This window comes from Trachypithecus francoisi, unplaced genomic scaffold, assembly GCF_009764315.1.
Source record: "Trachypithecus francoisi isolate TF-2019V2 unplaced genomic scaffold, Tfra_2.0 Lachesis_group8, whole genome shotgun sequence".
NCBI classification, from domain to species: domain Eukaryota; kingdom Metazoa; phylum Chordata; class Mammalia; order Primates; family Cercopithecidae; genus Trachypithecus; species Trachypithecus francoisi.
This window is the reverse complement of record NW_022681473.1, coordinates 78359850-78376666: the sequence shown is the minus strand read 5'-3', so window position 1 is coordinate 78376666 and position 16817 is coordinate 78359850. Positions and strand designations below refer to the sequence as shown.

The 16817-nt window shown below is 40.0% G+C and overlaps 1 protein-coding gene and 1 long non-coding RNA gene across 2 annotated transcripts in view; one reads left to right on the top strand and one right to left on the bottom strand.

The window, feature by feature from the left end:
* LOC117080118 overlaps nucleotides 1-16817 on the bottom strand; it is a 388222-nt gene that overhangs the window by 245916 nt on the left and 125489 nt on the right. The window lies entirely within an intron of this gene.
* The window catches only part of GRM5 (glutamate metabotropic receptor 5), a 364513-nt gene that overhangs the window by 303601 nt on the left and 44095 nt on the right, over nucleotides 1-16817 (top strand). Inside the window, exon 6 of the mRNA XM_033204710.1 lies at nucleotides 963-1902. Coding sequence (XP_033060601.1) covers nucleotides 963-1902 — 940 coding nt within the window. The remainder of the gene's footprint in view (nucleotides 1-962; nucleotides 1903-16817) is intronic.

The following is a 16817-nucleotide window of genomic DNA, read 5'->3' as shown; positions in this document are numbered from 1 at the left end:
GTCATAAATGAGGAATGATTTTGAGAGTGGTGCACTTCCCTTGCCTGCCAATTGTTTGCCTTTGGGGTCAGTTTTCTTATAAAAATGAATATCCTCCTTTTTTTTTTAACAGAATCTTCTAAAACATCTAAACCACAAGATTCTCTGAAATTTCTTTACTAGTGTTGGTCATATTTCAGACCTTTTTCACTTTTCACACACTCCCACATTCATTCAAACACTCTATATGGCTCTAAAATAAGTCTTAAATGTGTCCACACCTTTATCTCATCCAAAACCCACATAGCAACCAAAGAAATGTTTAAAACAGACACACACACACACACACACACACACACACACACATCTGATCCTGTCGTTGCTCTACATAGATCCTCAGAATAACTTCCTACTGATCTAGGACTGTCTAAACTCCAAGATCCCCTTCCTGTCTACCTCCCAGCCTCATCTCAGGCCACTTGTTACACTGTCACACAATGGCTTCCTTTCATGACTCTCTTCCTTACAGTTAACGTAGTTTAACTGTAAGTTTGCCAAGCCTATGAAATTTCCAACTCCATCAAACCAACACATTTATTTGATAATTCCTATTGTAGGAGGTCTTTGCTGCTTCCAGAGACTGCTTAGAACCCATATTATACCTCTTCATGAACCTTATCACAGTTATAATTGTTTAAAAGGCCACTGATTTTTTTTTATGAGGGCAGGAAACACGTTCTTCATTACTTCATTTCAGAACCTAGAATAGTTCCTATCACAGGCCATGTATGTGTTCAGTAATATCATCATTAAAATTTTCTAAATGAATACATAAAACAATGAGTAGCATGAGATTCTGATATTAGAAAGGTAGAGATGGGGAACAAACTGAAATGGTCATAAACAGTTGCTTGTAGCTTAGGGATATGTGACCCAAGTCAACATCTCTTCCTCCTTTACAATATGTGTTTGTGTCTCTGCAGGTTGTGATTTGATTCCAGTACAGTATCTTCGATGGGGTGACCCTGAACCCATTGCAGCTGTGGTGTTTGCCTGCCTTGGCCTCCTAGCCACCCTGTTTGTTACTGCAGTCTTCATCATTTACCGGGATACACCAGTAGTCAAGTCCTCAAGCAGGGAACTCTGCTACATTATCCTTGCTGGCATCTGCCTGGGCTACTTATGTACCTTCTGCCTCATTGCAAAGCCCAAACAGATTTACTGCTACCTTCAGAGAATTGGCATTGGTCTCTCCCCAGCCATGAGCTACTCAGCCCTTGTAACAAAGACCAACCGTATTGCAAGGATCCTGGCTGGCAGCAAGAAGAAGATCTGTACCAAAAAGCCCAGATTCATGAGTGCCTGTGCCCAGCTAGTGATTGCTTTCATTCTCATATGCATCCAGTTGGGCATCATTGTTGCCCTCTTTATAATGGAGCCTCCTGACATAATGCATGACTACCCCAGCATTCGAGAAGTCTACCTGATCTGTAACACCACTAACCTAGGAGTTGTCACTCCACTTGGATACAATGGATTGCTGATTTTGAGCTGCACCTTCTATGCATTCAAGACCAGAAATGTTCCAGCTAACTTCAACGAGGCCAAGTATATCGCCTTCACAATGTACACGACCTGCATTATATGGCTAGCTTTTGTACCAATCTACTTTGGCAGCAACTACAAAATCATCACCATGTGTTTCTCGGTCAGCCTCAGTGCCACAGTGGCCCTAGGCTGCATGTTTGTGCCGAAGGTGTACATCATCCTGGCCAAACCAGAGAGAAATGTGCGCAGCGCCTTCACCACATCTACTGTGGTACGCATGCATGTAGGGGATGGCAAGTCATCCTCCGCAGCCAGCAGATCCAGCAGCCTAGTCAACCTGTGGAAGAGAAGGGGCTCCTCTGGGGAAACCTTAAGGTAAAAGTTGTGGGGGCTTAGAGGGGCGCTGGCCCCTACAGCTGAAGCAGAGGCATGTGTTTCCTGGGTCTTTTAAATGGGAGAAATCTGAGTAAATGAAACCATGGGAGGCAGGGTGCCTTAGGGCATGAACCTTCCCATAAAATGGTATTTATGGTGTTAATGGGATGTGGGTCCAGTTACTTAGGCCAAGTCTAGAAACATGGAAGTTGAAATCTCTAATAAAGCAGAGTTACAGCATATGGGGAGTAAGGTTGAGAGGTGAGACAGAGCAGAGTTAGGTCACAAAGCCAAGGCAAGGGCCCTCGAGTTCTGAGGGGACAGAGTTACATTGTGGGTTAAATTCTAGCTCACCAGAACAGAGTAAAAATATATTACTAACAAAGATTATACTGAGAGCAGAATGCCAAGAACTCAACACATTGGACTGCACTTGCATGTGCCTAAACCTTATTCAAGCCAGAAGAGTGCTTAAATGTCCATCCAATAGAGGCACAAGAATGTAAGATTTATATTTTAGTTCTTAATGGGCAAGATGAAATCTTTGGGAGATGTCTAAGCAGCTGAAAAGGACAAAACAACTAAGTGACTTTGTGTATTAAAACAACCAGTTTCCCAATTCTTTTTTGCCTATAGTCTCATCTCACTCCAATATCACATCTCACTTCAATATCACAGGTAGTAGTTATTCGAGCATTTCAATCTGAAAAGAATCTAGCGCCAAAAGCCAATGTTTTACCCCCATGTTAGGAACTTTCTTATGTGATAAATGATCCCAAAGCACTTCAAAAGACAAGATCATGTTATCAGTGGCTTGGGAAAAATGTTGAAGTACCAAAAAGGCAACACCGATTGTTGATAATTGGGACTAAGGATCACCTCTATTTAAGAAGTACACATCAAAAGAGCTGGTCAAGACATCAGCCCTGCTAACTCTTCTGAAATTTAACAGTATTTCTAAAACCTAGATAAATAAATGGAAGATACGTAGCTTTCAAATGGAAGCTACATATCTAAATAACATTGCTTGAACTATTCTCCTATACCATCACTTAGCCTGCATAAAGTCCTACTTTTCTGTCAGCCCTAAATCTTCAAAGCATGACTTGTTATGATGGTAAAGATACTGTGTCTGCTGAGGTTTGAAAATAACTCAGAGGAGAGTTGAATTTTATCCACAAGGTCCAATTCGTTTACATTATTAACTTGTACCCTTACTTCTTTCAACTCTTTTCTACTTGCTTTACACTTCTAATCTCTTTCTACGTATATTGTACAAGACATTCAATTAAACTGTAATTCGTGTCTTCTTCTTCAATAAATCCTGGCGATGTCATGGTCTGTACACAGCAGGCCTTTCATATATCTAACCTGCTGGCCTATTTTCCAGCTGCCTTCCTGAATCCTCTACGAACCATTCTTTTTCTGAAATTTCTGCAAGATCAGCCTTTCCTTTTGGCTAAGAAAATTTATTTGTCAAACTTTTGTTTTATCAGCTTTTCTTCAAGTCCAATCTGTAAACAGAATCTTCCAGGAAAGACAAGTGTATAAAACAAGCATATTGATGGAGGGAGGGAATTGTGAGTCTACGTCTGATCACCTAAAAAACTCACTAGAGAAAGCTCCTTAGAGAGACAGCATGGGAGTGGTGGCAGAGAACACTGGCTGCCTAGTCAGATTGTTTTGGGTTTGAACAACAGCACTGCTACTTCGTCTCTCTGTACGTTATTTTTACCATCTGACAAACTGGATTGTAAAAAGTGAAGGAGATGATATGTATAAAGGCTGGCAAATAGTAGGCACTTTATTGAAGGTAGCACAGTATAGTGCTAGAGAGCACCGGCAGCATCACTTACCAGGGACAGAACCTTAGGCAAATTCACTTAACCTCTCTATGCCTTGATTTCTTCCTCTGAAAAATGGAGATAAAGAAATGCATTCTTCAAGGACTGGTTGTGAGAAATGAATAAGTTAACATGTATATAGTGTCTGCCACACAGTAAGCACTTCTTTAGTATTTGATTAACTAAGTTAACCATTGTCAGTCTTCTTTTACTCGTGAAAGTTACTGTACCAAATACATAATCTGGATGATCTTAATAACAAAGAGAGCATTATAAATGGCAGCACAAACCTATGGAGACATTGATTATACAGTCTGAGTTTTCCAGGGCATCTTGATCTTTATGTTGTCCAGCTCCTAGCCATTCTGTATAGCACATCCTATGTTCCAATTTAAGCAGAGCAAGCTCCTTAGGGGTGGAGGTCTTCTTTACCTTGCTCATCACTGTGCCTCCAATACCTACCACTACCTTGAAGGGTGCTTGACACACAGAAGTGCTCAATAATGATTTTTGATATGTTTGTTGAATGAATTTGGGATGGTAGTAATGTGGTAGGTACTTTTTTGCTTGTCTTCAAATGTGCACACTCTTACTCCCTAGTTGTCCTATTAATTTTTATAAGAGTAAGACAACAATGCCCTACATTACAGATATCTCTCTCACTCCTGTGGTCATCAGTCTCTGCTCTAGAATTGGATCACTGATCCCATGCTTTGCTGTAGTTATAATGTTTCTCTAGTAACGTTCAATAAATATTTAATAAACAAAGGGACAAACAAAAGCAACAAATTTTACTGATAGTGCCAACCACTAGAAAACGGAAATTCTAAAGATTTTTGTTGCAATGTTTTAACTTTTTTTTTTCCTACAGGGCCATGTAGTTATTTACAGTTTTGCAATCTGTGCATTTGGATGTTAGAATCTGAAAGAGGGTAAGGAGAGACCTTTGGCAAGTGTTTGGTCTTCTTTCTGCAATCTTGGCAAATCTTGATCTGTCTATGTGATTATAGCTGAGACAGGCTACAGTCTGATTATATGGAGACTCCTTTTTTTTTGCCATCAACCCTAATATTCAAGCTAGAACCTGCTTTTGATATGGATAAGAAAAAGACGCAGGGAAAGCTGTAATTCTTTTGTATCACATGCATCTGATATCTGCTCTCCTTTTTAACCCACAGTCATTAGAAAGAGATGCAAACTAAAATTCTTTTCCTCTATAGCTTCCGTGAGCTCCAAAACTAAATATTTCTTCTCTGTGATACAAAATTAAGATGTTTAGCACATTTATTACATCGTAGGATATAGTCTTTTATGCAGGGATTCAGCTCCCATTTGATAATTAGTTTTATAAAAGCCAGTGTTTAACACATGGTTTGCCACATTTCAACTTAACTAATGGGAAACAAATAAATTCAGGTGTTTCTAATATTTTTACATGTTCTTCGAAATCACTTCCATGAGTTGTGCTTCTCAGGTGTGAAAATTTTAATATGCCATTGAGCCCACCTCTTGGGATGTCAGGTGGGCTTAAATAGGTAAATTAAATCTCTGGATGTAGGTCTTTGGTGGAGAAGCATCTACCATACTGGGCCCAGCCCTGTTCTGCTGTCCTCTGTCTGGTGTGTGAAGAAACAGGCTACTTTAATCTGAGACTGGATATGCTCTCTATTTCTGGATGGGGTCTGTGTGTGTCCCTTCCACATGGAATGGCAGATGGTAAGGGCTCTCTATCTTAAAAAGGATACTAATTGTGTACCTCAAGATGAAGAATATAATAATATCTATGGTTATGGTAACTATGTCTCTGAAGGTTAGGACAGGCTCCTGGAAAGGTGTATGTACAGAGATGGAAAATGCAAAGACAGCATACTAGTTTAGAGTTCTGGCTTTGGAACCACACCTGGATTTCAATTCAGCTATGAATTTGAATAAGGTACTTTTGTCTGTTTTCTCAACTGTAAAATGGTAGATAATAATTCCTATTTTGAGTAGTAAATGAGGTAATATGCATTAAGTGTTTAGTACCAGCATGTAGAAAGTATTCAATAAATACTACCTCAACCTTTTAGAATTGTGTCTGCAAGTAGTAGAAAGCCTATTTTCAAACACTTATACTCTTTGGGGTTCATTTACTCGTGTTATAAAAATTGTGGAGGGGGATTGCTTCAGGTGTTGGTTCAGTGATGCAAAGGCAAACACATCTGTCATTCTCTAGGCCTTTTACTAATGGTTGTAATATAGTTGTCACGGTTCCATACGTTGTGTACTTTCATTAAGGAAAACAAAAGTCTTCTCAGAGTCCCATAAGAATTGCCCTTGTGTCACACTGGCCCAAACTATCTAATATAACAGAATATGGAAGTGGAAAGAGAAAAGGGGGTGTCAGGTGTTTGTTAGACAATCCAGTGCACAGTGCCTAAAATGTTAGCACCTAGTAATAGTCACAGTGGTAGTTGTCATAGAAGGAAGAGCAGTGGAACAGAGAAGAGGGAAAAGAAGAGGAAGGAAGTACGATGAAGTGGAGCATGAAGTAGGAGATTGGAAAAAAGTTTCAAATCAGAGTAGTCCCTCGAAATGGTTCATTTATTACCTACCTACTATGTTCTGCCACCTTGCAGAACTTTTCATATGTATAACTAGCCTAACATTTCTAACTGTCACAAAATACTGCAAGTTGAAGCAACAATCCTCCCATTTTTCAGATGAGGAATTTGAGGTCCTGCACAGTGAGAAGACTTGCCTACTGTCTCATGACTAATGAGTAATGCAGCAGTTTTTAAATTAAGGTCTTAGCTGATGATTACTAGAGCTGAGCATACATGGACTGTTTTCTTTGGAAATTTAGTATATTCTTTGAAAAATTAAATAGCTCCATGAAAAAGAAATTATTTGGTCAAAAAGGTGACAAAATTCTATTCTCTTATTGGAGATAAACACTGAGAAGTCTTGCACTGTAGAAACCTATCATCCATTTGTTGACTTTTTCTAATCATTTTGCAAACGTATACACAAGACCATTTTTTTTCCAAGTAAACCTCCTAACATTCTGAAGAACTGATGCTCCAAAGAACTTACTTTGGAAAACATCATCATAGACCCAAAAGAAGGCATGTTTATGGGGCCTGAAGAGTAGTTCATATCTTGTGAGAAGGGGGCTAGATGAAGCAAATTTCCACCTCTCATCATGGAGAAAGAATCACTTTGAACTCTCTGAGCACCTAAGGAGACGACAGAGGTAATTCTAACAGATCCAGCAATTTTCTGCGAAGTTAAATTAGCTCAACCTAGTGCACAAACAGAAAAGTGCTCGGAGTCAGTCATTCAATTCACTGAAATAGCAAAGGGAGATTTTTATTTAAATGGAAATGAGTCACTACGGATTTTTTTATATGGAAACATGCTATTTATGCCATCAATGTATAGAGGTCCCTGTGATTAACATTTTGGTTCTAGACACTAATTTCCAGCACAACATGGTGCAGCATCAAATCATTGTCAAGCAGATAATGCCAGGCTTCCGTTTAAGGCCTTCGCTTCAGCTGCAAATTGACAAATGAACACAAGGCCAGTTCTGACCTAAATAAAGCATTGAATCTGATGAATCTAAAGTTCTAGCTCTGCAAGATTCAGAATTTCCAGGCACATGGAACTGGGGTTCTAAAATGCAACGGGCCTTTTCATGGCTAAATTGATGACAGAGACCTATAGCTCGAAGTTACAAATTTTCTCAGAAGGCAAAACCCTCCCTTGGGATTCTACTCAGGTGGCAGAATCATTAGTGTTGCCTCCACCTTTAACTGGAATTTAGAAACTGCCATTTGCCACTTCTGTTTTAATTAACTAATTAACTTTGCTTTAATTAGCATTGTCATGAGGGCCCACATTGGCTGTCTGCTAAAGCAACTGCTGGTCTCCCCACATTCACTGGCCAAATTACAATATGCCTAGAAAACTGGTTCATTTGCGTGAATTCCAGTATACCCCAATTGTTATCAGAGCTTTCATAATTTCCAATGGCTTTTATATCCTTCAGGCATTATTAGTCTGCATGAAGTGATGTTCATGCTATTTCTCTTTCCTTAGAGTCCTCCACCTTTTCCTTCTATCCCTCCAGATCCTACTCATCTTCTAAGGCTGGGACACCTCAATCAGACCCTATCAGATTTACCCAGCTCACAGATTTTCCCTCATCTGGACTCTTGGAGCATTTATTATGTATATCATACATTTCACCCATATCCCTCACCCTTTATTCACTTGTTATTTATTCACAGACATTGACTGAGGACTGAGCAATACCAGCACTGTGCTAGGCCCTCAGGATATAGGGTTTGTTTTGTGTACATAAGTAACATTTTCACAACTATATAATGCTGTCTTCAGTGTATTTATATCTCCCTTGGTGCCTAGCACAGTGCTTGCCCAGCAGTGATTAATAAAGAACATATAGAAGGACAGGTGGATTAGAGATCTGTTGGGCAGCACCTCATGGTGCTCACACTGCCTTCAGAGTAAACAAGATTACTCACTTTGTTGACTTGATGGCCAGATTTTATCTGAGAATGCTTTGTCCTAAAAATATAAGAAAAAAATGCTTTCTTTCTAAAATCAACTTTTGTTTGTTTGTTTTAAATCAAGCTTCCATTAAATGCCTACTCAGCAGCATCAATAACTGTTCCAGATCCTAGCGATACAGAGATAGATAAAAAACAATCTTTGAGAAGCCCTCAGTCTCCCAGGGGAGGCAGGATTAGAAACAGTAAGTTCAATAAAGCAATACAGTGCCATGATAGGAGCCTACAAAGAAACAGAGGGACCCAAAGGTAGAAGGAGTAAATTCTGTCAGGAATTAGAAATAATGTTTAAAAGATACTAATTCAAACAAGAGAAATGATCTAAGTGTTTTAAACCCTGTTTAGAAGACTTCAGAGCTTCTCCACTGAGTAGGACAGGATAGAGCCAAATTTCTTTTGCATAATAGGAAAGGCCCTTGCTCATCTGACTCCTTCACCCTTGCCTAGCCTTGCTTCTGGCCACCCTCTGCCTGACTTTCCACACTGATCCTTATACAATTTCCTTGCTCTAGGGCCTCTAGAGAGGCAGCTACTTTGGTATGAAATACACCTACCCCACCTCACCCCCAACTCTCACTTGGCCAACTCATACTCATCTTAGACATCAATTCTGCTGGAAAGCCTGTCCTGGCCCTCTGAGACTGCATTCAGTTCCCCACCTTATGATCCAAATGAGCCACGTGCTTCTTGCTAGAACATTTATCATCCCATGTTAGAATTGTCTGTTTAATTGAAATACTTTTTTACACCATCATCTCTAGTCCTGCCACACACACACACACACACACACACACACACACACACTATACCATGAACTTATTAAAGAGAGAAGCTGTATCTTACTCATTTTCTGTATCATTTGCACCCTGCACAGTGCCAATCACATACTCAATACTCAAAAAATATTTGTTAAATGAATGAATACATGGATAAATAACTATTGATGGCTCAGCTACACTGGCATTTGCCAGTGAACAAGAAAAGGCTGAAGCTAGGGAGTAATTATATTTATTGAGTACTTGCTAAGTGCTAGGCACTGCTCTAAACTCCTTAAATGTAATGAATCTTTTTATATCTGAAACAATCTATGGGGTAGGCATTATTACCTCATTTATTGTACACATGAGGAAACTGAGGCAAACAGAAGCTATTTACTTCCCCATTTAGACAGTAAGTAGAAGAGGAAGGATTAGAATAAAAGGAAGCTAGCTTCATAGCCCACTTAGGTAACTGTTAAGCTATGTTCCCCATTCCAGTCCTTACGACAAACATGGCAGCTCTAACTGAGGAAAAACTGAGATTAATGAGTGAGGAGTAGAACTCCCTGCTAAGGAATTTCCTTGAAAACTGCTCCCTGAATCTTTATTGCACTGCATACTTTTGATTCCATCATATTGTGAATGAACCATGAACCTAATTTGATTGTGAATAGAGTACACAAAAACCTCTGAGATAAGTTAACCCTTAAGAACTGCCTGAGGCCGGGCGCGGTGGCTCAAGCCTGTAATCCTAGCACTTTGGGAGGCCGAGACGGGCGGATCGCGAGGTCAGGAGATCGAGACCATCCTGGCTAACACGGTGAAACCCCGTCTCTACTAAAAAAACTACAAAAAATTAGCCGGGCGAGGTGGCGGCGTCTGTAGTCCCAGCTACCTGGGAGGCTGAGGCAGGAGAATGGCGTGAACCCGGGAGGCGGAGCTTGCAGTGAGCTGAGATCCGGCCACTGCACTCCAGCCTGGGTGACAGAGCGAGACTCCGTCTCAAAAAAAAAAAGAACTGCCTGAAATTTGGTGGTGATTTTCAAATATCTATACAGATTTTGTTTATGAGAATAAAATCTGACTGACTTATTATTTATAATATTTTACAGGAATTATGAAGACATACTACTTTTTTGCATAATATTTTTAGTTACAAAGTTATTAGCTTTTTATAAACCACATTTTAAATCTGCTTCTGTTTACTAATTTTTCCCTCCAAGAAGTCCCAGAAACTTATAAAAAATAGAACTTTATAATATACTTTGAGAATTATGCTATTTTGTTGTTGTGGTTTTTGTTTTTTGTTTGTTTTTGTTTTGAGACAGAGTCTCACTCTGTTGCCAGGCTGTAGTGCAGTGGCATGATCTCAGCTCACTGCAACCTCCACCTCCCGGTTTCAAGCGATTCTCCTGCCTCAGCCTCCCAAGCTGCTGGGACTACAGACGCCCGCCACCACACCCAGCTAATTTTTGTATTTTTAGTAGAGACGGGGTTTCACCATGTTGTCCAGGATGGTCTCGATCTCTTAACCTCGTGATCTGCCCTCCAGCGGGTCAATGTTTCAAGTCATCTAACCCTTTCCCACTCTCTCCCCTTAGAACAAAATTACAGGAGTACAACCTGTGAAATCTCAATAGCAGAAATTGCAACCCTTTTCCAAATCCCACCTATCCCTTAGCACAATGGCATTCAACAGTTGCTTACTTTGGATAACAACAATGAATGAGGAACTGCAGAAACACTGACTGGAATGACAGCTCCCAAAAGCAGTGAGAACAGCAAGCTGGGATTGGCCATGGTTCGAATGTGGGGCTGTATTTACAAACTCACCTGGCCATAAATCACCAAGTGCTGAATCACAAACACTGATATAATTACTTTTCTTTGGAGGGAGTGCCTAATCTGAAGTGAAATTTCATGAAATAGGCAAAGGATCCTTATGCTTCCTAGCTTGGTTTAGTCCAGTGTAATTCAACCAGTGTCTTTAGAATAATCATTATATACTGGGTACATTGCTGAGTTCTGGGAGAATAAAGATAAACAAGACACAAAGCCTGCCCTTTGGAGAAGGTCACAGAGTAGTGGGGAAGATCAATTCATACACAATTCAATGTTTTAGAGTATGAAGTGATGAGGAAGAAAAATGCACAGAGAAATCAGAAGTCACTGAAGAGTGAACTGAGTCCAATTTGAAGGTTTCTGGAAAGGTGACACTTGAGTTGAATCTCAAAGGAGAATCTCATTAGGAGAAATACCTAATGTAGGTGATGTGTTGATGGGTGCAGCAAACCACCATGGCACATGTATACCTATGTAACAAACCTACATGTTCTGCACATGTACCCCAGAACTTAAAGTATTGAAAAAAAAAAAGATGATTAAGCCAGGTGAAAACCGCGGAATACACTGTACTGGGAAATAACAGGAGCAACAGCCCAGAAGTATGAAACAACATGGTGTGTGCAGGGAATCACAAGCATGTAAAATGTGTGTCAGCAGGTAACAGTAGATGAGGCTGACAGGGAATAGGCAGAGGAGGATCCTCTACTGTTTCCTTATAAGCTTAGCCTCAAGGAACCATCAGCCAACCACCTTCCAGCTCTCCCAATTTCCTTTCAGTTCCCTCTTTTCCCTTCTTAACACCCACTTTAGACATCCAATTCCATAATACTCATGGCTACCTCCCCAGCACCAACCTGATGTTTCCACACACCATACACAATCAAAACTTCCCTTCCTCTCTGCTAGATAACAGATAAATTAATCTGTGCTATGATGATAAGAATTTATAATGGCTTGCTTCATCCTTTATGCAGTAAACACTTACTGAGCAACTACTTTATGACAGATACTGTGTTAAGTACTTTTATCTGTTATCTCATTGGATCTTCACATAGTATTTTAAAATAGAAACGATCATCGCCTATCCATATATAAAGAAAAATTAGTAACAGAAACACATAGAGGCCTAGCAGCCTTTAGTTAGTGAACTGATAGGTGGTAGAACCAAAATTTAGGATTCAAAAGCAGGTCTATATGTCTTCAAAGCTCTTTTTCATTCCAACATTGCTTTACTGGTGGATTTATTTAATCAAGCATGTATCTCATTCTTGTTACTGTTGATAAATAAGGTCATGATGAATGTATTTCTGCCACACATTTTAACATAGATTTTTAGTCTCAGAGAAATAACCCTAAAGGCAACATTTTTTGTGTGTGTTTTTCTTTTGGGGTATATAGGCAAATCAGTCCAAGTGACCCTGATGGAACAAGGTAGCTGTCGGTGTCTCTCATGTCATAACTTGACAGAAGTAATGTGGTATAGGGAAGTGAGCCTTATCAGCAAAGACATGCATTCTAATCCTGACTTTGACATTTACAAGCCAGGACCCTAGACTAAGCACTTAAGTCCTCAGAGCCTCTAGAAAACAAGGGCAAAAATATTTATTTCACTCTGTATTGTGCTCAAAGGGCCACTGTAAACATAATACAGAATGTATCCCACAGGGCCACACATGGTGGCTCACTCCTGTAATCCTAGCACTTTGGGAGGCTGAGGTGGGCAGATCACGAGGTCAGGAGTTTAAGACCAACCTGACCAACATGGTGAAACTCCGTCTCTACCAAAAATACAAAAATTAGCTGGGCATGGTGGTGGGCACCTGTAATCCCAGCTACTTGGGAGGCTAAGTCAGGAGAATCGCTTAAACCCAGGAAGTGGAGATTGAAGTGAGCCAAGATCGCACCATTGCACTCCAGCCTAGGTGACAGAGCAAGACTCCATCTCAAAAAAAAAAAAAGAATGTGTCCCACAGTTCAGATCCATGAAATGTGAGTTTTCTTTTCGCTAATCTTGGGGTCACCTCATGACCCCACTAATAGACAGTCCTGGTGACAATCTAAGAGTAGGTTACATGACTTTATTCTTTAGAAAGCTACTGACATGGAAATATTTGACTTCAGGAATCCTGCCTGAATTACTAGGAAATCATTGCTCTATCCTGGGGATCCATGGCGCTCCAAATTTTCATTACATCCTTCAGTGACAAGTTAATAAGTTTCTGCTTAACTGCTTTTCTAGAAGTCAAACTTTCCTCAGGGTTTAAAGGTGGTTTGTGAGTTTTAGTCATCTTTCTCATTCCTGTTGTGGTTTGGCAGTGCATTTATGGTTCTTCATAAAAAATATGATTTTTAACTTGGCCCACAACATGTGGATCCATCTGTACTTAATTACGTAGAAACTAAATGATGAATCACTGCAATAAATTTTATGCATCACATAATATGAAGCTGTATTTGGTGAGGCATGTGTGTGCTCATGTTTTTCATGTATATTTAGTCAAAAAGTTTAAAAAAAAATTGAAGAAAATAGTCACAGCATCTCTCAAGTGCATAAGCTTTCTGCCTAGCCTTGCTCTGTGGCGTCACGACAGCACATTCTGGATAAAAGAAGTTGCCAGAGTGCGTGACTCCCACTCTGCTGAGTTAAAATGGCACAGCCAAAAATACAAACTAATAATGCCGTTTTCTTTCATTTATGTGACTTTTTAGTTTGAGAAAAAAGAGAAACCATAACTTGGTAAACAAACATAAATCAGTCATTGGCCATGCTCTTCCAAAACAAACAGTAACTGAAAAGCAAAAAGCATGGTGAATATAATGAGGCTCCCAGTGAAAAGAATAATTACAATCGGCATTTGTTAAGTCGCAGTCATGTGAGACACTTTTCCATGTGTTTTACATACTACTATTTTATGGAATAAGGCTTCCCAACCCAGAGTTTCTGATTCAGTTGGTCTGGGGTAGGGCCAGAGAGATTGCTTTGCTAAGGAGCTTCCAAGTAATGATGACATTCCTGGGTTAGGAATTACAATATAGATTCACTTTGAGAACCATGGACTTACATATTCTGAGCTCACAACAGTGATATGAGTCAGATATTATTATTATTAACTCTGTTTTAAAAGTGAGAAACTTGAAGCTGAGAGAGGTTAAGTGATTTAAGATTACATAGCTGGTAAGGGACACAAATGGTCCTGAAATCCAAGGTTGTCTGAGTCCAAACAGCATGTTCTTTCCACAATATCATGATTGGTAAGCTTTCAGAGGATATGTCAAGTGGGTAATTGTTCCTTCCTTCCTGTTTGCTCCATATTCAAACTTTTGTTTTGCAGATTCATTAAACTCTAGGACATTGCTGGCCCACCTGAGGGTAAGATAATAACACTGTTATTATAAGAGGCTTGCTATTGGTTGGGTTATTAAGTATAATCTCCACTCTGCCCATCTGGTAAATTCCATAGCAGTCTCAGAGGTTTATGCTAAAAGTGTTCATCCAGCTTCTCCACTTCTGGCTGAGGGGATCACCTTTTCACCTCACTAGAAGACAATGTCCAATCCAAAAGACTATTTGCCATTCCCCTACATTCAAGTCCAAACAAACAACTGCAGCAGTGCCAGATGCAGGAACACAGTTAATTAACAGGGAATTAGAAAAGAACTTGGGATATAAGTTGGCTAGTATCTCAGCATCACCATATAGAATTACTGTAAAAACAAAAGCTAAATTAAATTTAAAAATCTCATTACATCTTCAATAGCATGAATAAAACAAGGGACGTAATAGGATAGAATAATATCAACCTGGAAGTCCTCTTTAGTAGCCAGATGATGGCCCCCAAATATGGTCACATGCTATTCCCTGGAACCTGTGAATATGTTATCTTACATGGCAAAAGGGACTTTCAGGTGCAATTATGTTAAGGAAAGATGATCCTGGCTTATCCAGTGGGCCCAATGTGATCACAAAGGTATTACAAGAGGGAAGCCAGGTGCCAGAGTCAGAGAGACATTTGGAAGTGCTACTCTGCTGGTTTTAAATGTGGAGGAAGGGTATAGAAGCCAAGGAATGCAAGCAGCCTCTAGAAGCTGAAAAATACAAGGAAATGAATTGTCCCCTACAGCCTCCAGAAAGGAATGTAGCCCTACTGACACCATGATTTTAACTCAGTGAAAGCCATTTCAGCCTTATGATCTCCAGAACTATAGGATAATAATTTCTTTTGCCTTAAAGCCACTAAATTTGTGGTCAACTTTTAAAGCAGCAATAGAAAAGTAATATACCCTTCATAAGATCTGGAACCCAGATGAATGATCCTTTCCTAACCACAACACTCCTTAAAAGGTAGACTATCTTGAATTACACAAAGGGAGAGGAGATTTTGATCTTCCCTACCCAAAACTCCTGTGAGGTTTCATGACATCTTCCAAGGTTTTACTGTGGTCATACGTATCACACAGAATGTCACTGTATTTTTCTGCCAACACGTATCTTCTACCAGAGATCACCTGTCGTGGTAACACAAGGGGTAAAAATGAGAGCAAGCCCTACCAATTCCCCCTACTTATATTCCTTGGGATAAACAAGCTGCTGCTGTGCTATGCCATCCATCTTAACTTTCCTCTGTGCTGTGGCCTGTTCACTTTACTCTGGATCCCGCTGGAGTCTTGATTAGAAGATGAAGAGAGCAGGACCACACTTGGCCCATTAGTGAGAGTCAGGCTAACCAGACAGTGTGCTTTGACTCAGGCTGACACGTTATGACAATGCAGAAAAGGCACAGAAGGAACATCAGAGGAAAATGAGAGGACACAGGAGCTCTGAGTGAACTGTGGGCATATCTCACAGGAACTATCCAGCCACTGGATACAGCTGAGTGTGCAGCTTATTGCTGGAGAATGGACCAGAACAAAAGTAGACTTTTCTCCTCCATGCATAGAGCTAGGACTTGCCGGCATAGCAAAATGAGAACCAAATGTTCTAGCCCAAATGGACTAGCAAGCATTTTTCCCTTTCATTGATTAACTAATGAAAACACAAGAAAAACTGATTTCATCATTCACTCACAACAGAAGTCCAACTTCAGAACTTGTTTTAATCTAAGGAATGTTTAAAATGTCTGATGGTACTTGAGGAAAACTGAGCAAATTGACTTTAGTGAAAAAAAAAAAAGACACGTTAGCAGAATGCTAATGTGCTGAACTGGAGCTAAGCAAATGCAGACTTCTGATGTCTTGGCTGTCTTTTTCACCTTCAAACTCCAAATCCCTACATCAAAGCACATGTTATCTAATTTCCCCTTGGAAATTTTTAGAGGCTTTTGTTTAATTGCATTCACTGTACAGACACTGCTTTGTGACTGTATCTCCAGGGAGAATAGTGCCAGACAGACTACAAGTTGTGGGCTGAAAGGAGCAGACAGTCTTAAAACTCTGGGGCATTTCTGACCATCCTCAGTAATGCTAGAGAAGAATCAGACCTTGTGTGTCAACAGTCTATGGACTCTTTTCCTCCTCCTTTTCTTCCCCCCTCAACCCCTAACCTGGCCTGCAGCAGTCAGCCAACCAGGTCCCTTTCCTGGCCATTAAGTGGCAGGCAAAGTTCTTTGGGCAATTCCAGTGAGAGAGCTTTTCTGCCCAAGATGCACTCAGCTTGTGAAACAATAATCAAAGACTACCACTGTGGGTTTGCACAGAGAGCTCAATGTAAGCAGCAGAGACAAACTTTTGCAGAAGCAATGGTAACAGCAGAGGTGCTGATTCCCAGATGGACCAACTGAAGAAGATTCCTAATACAAATTTTTATATTTCATCTCTTGGTTTGCTGATTATCATTGATATCATATTTCCATACCCATAAAAATGATATAACAGTCCAGCCACGATGGCTTATGCTT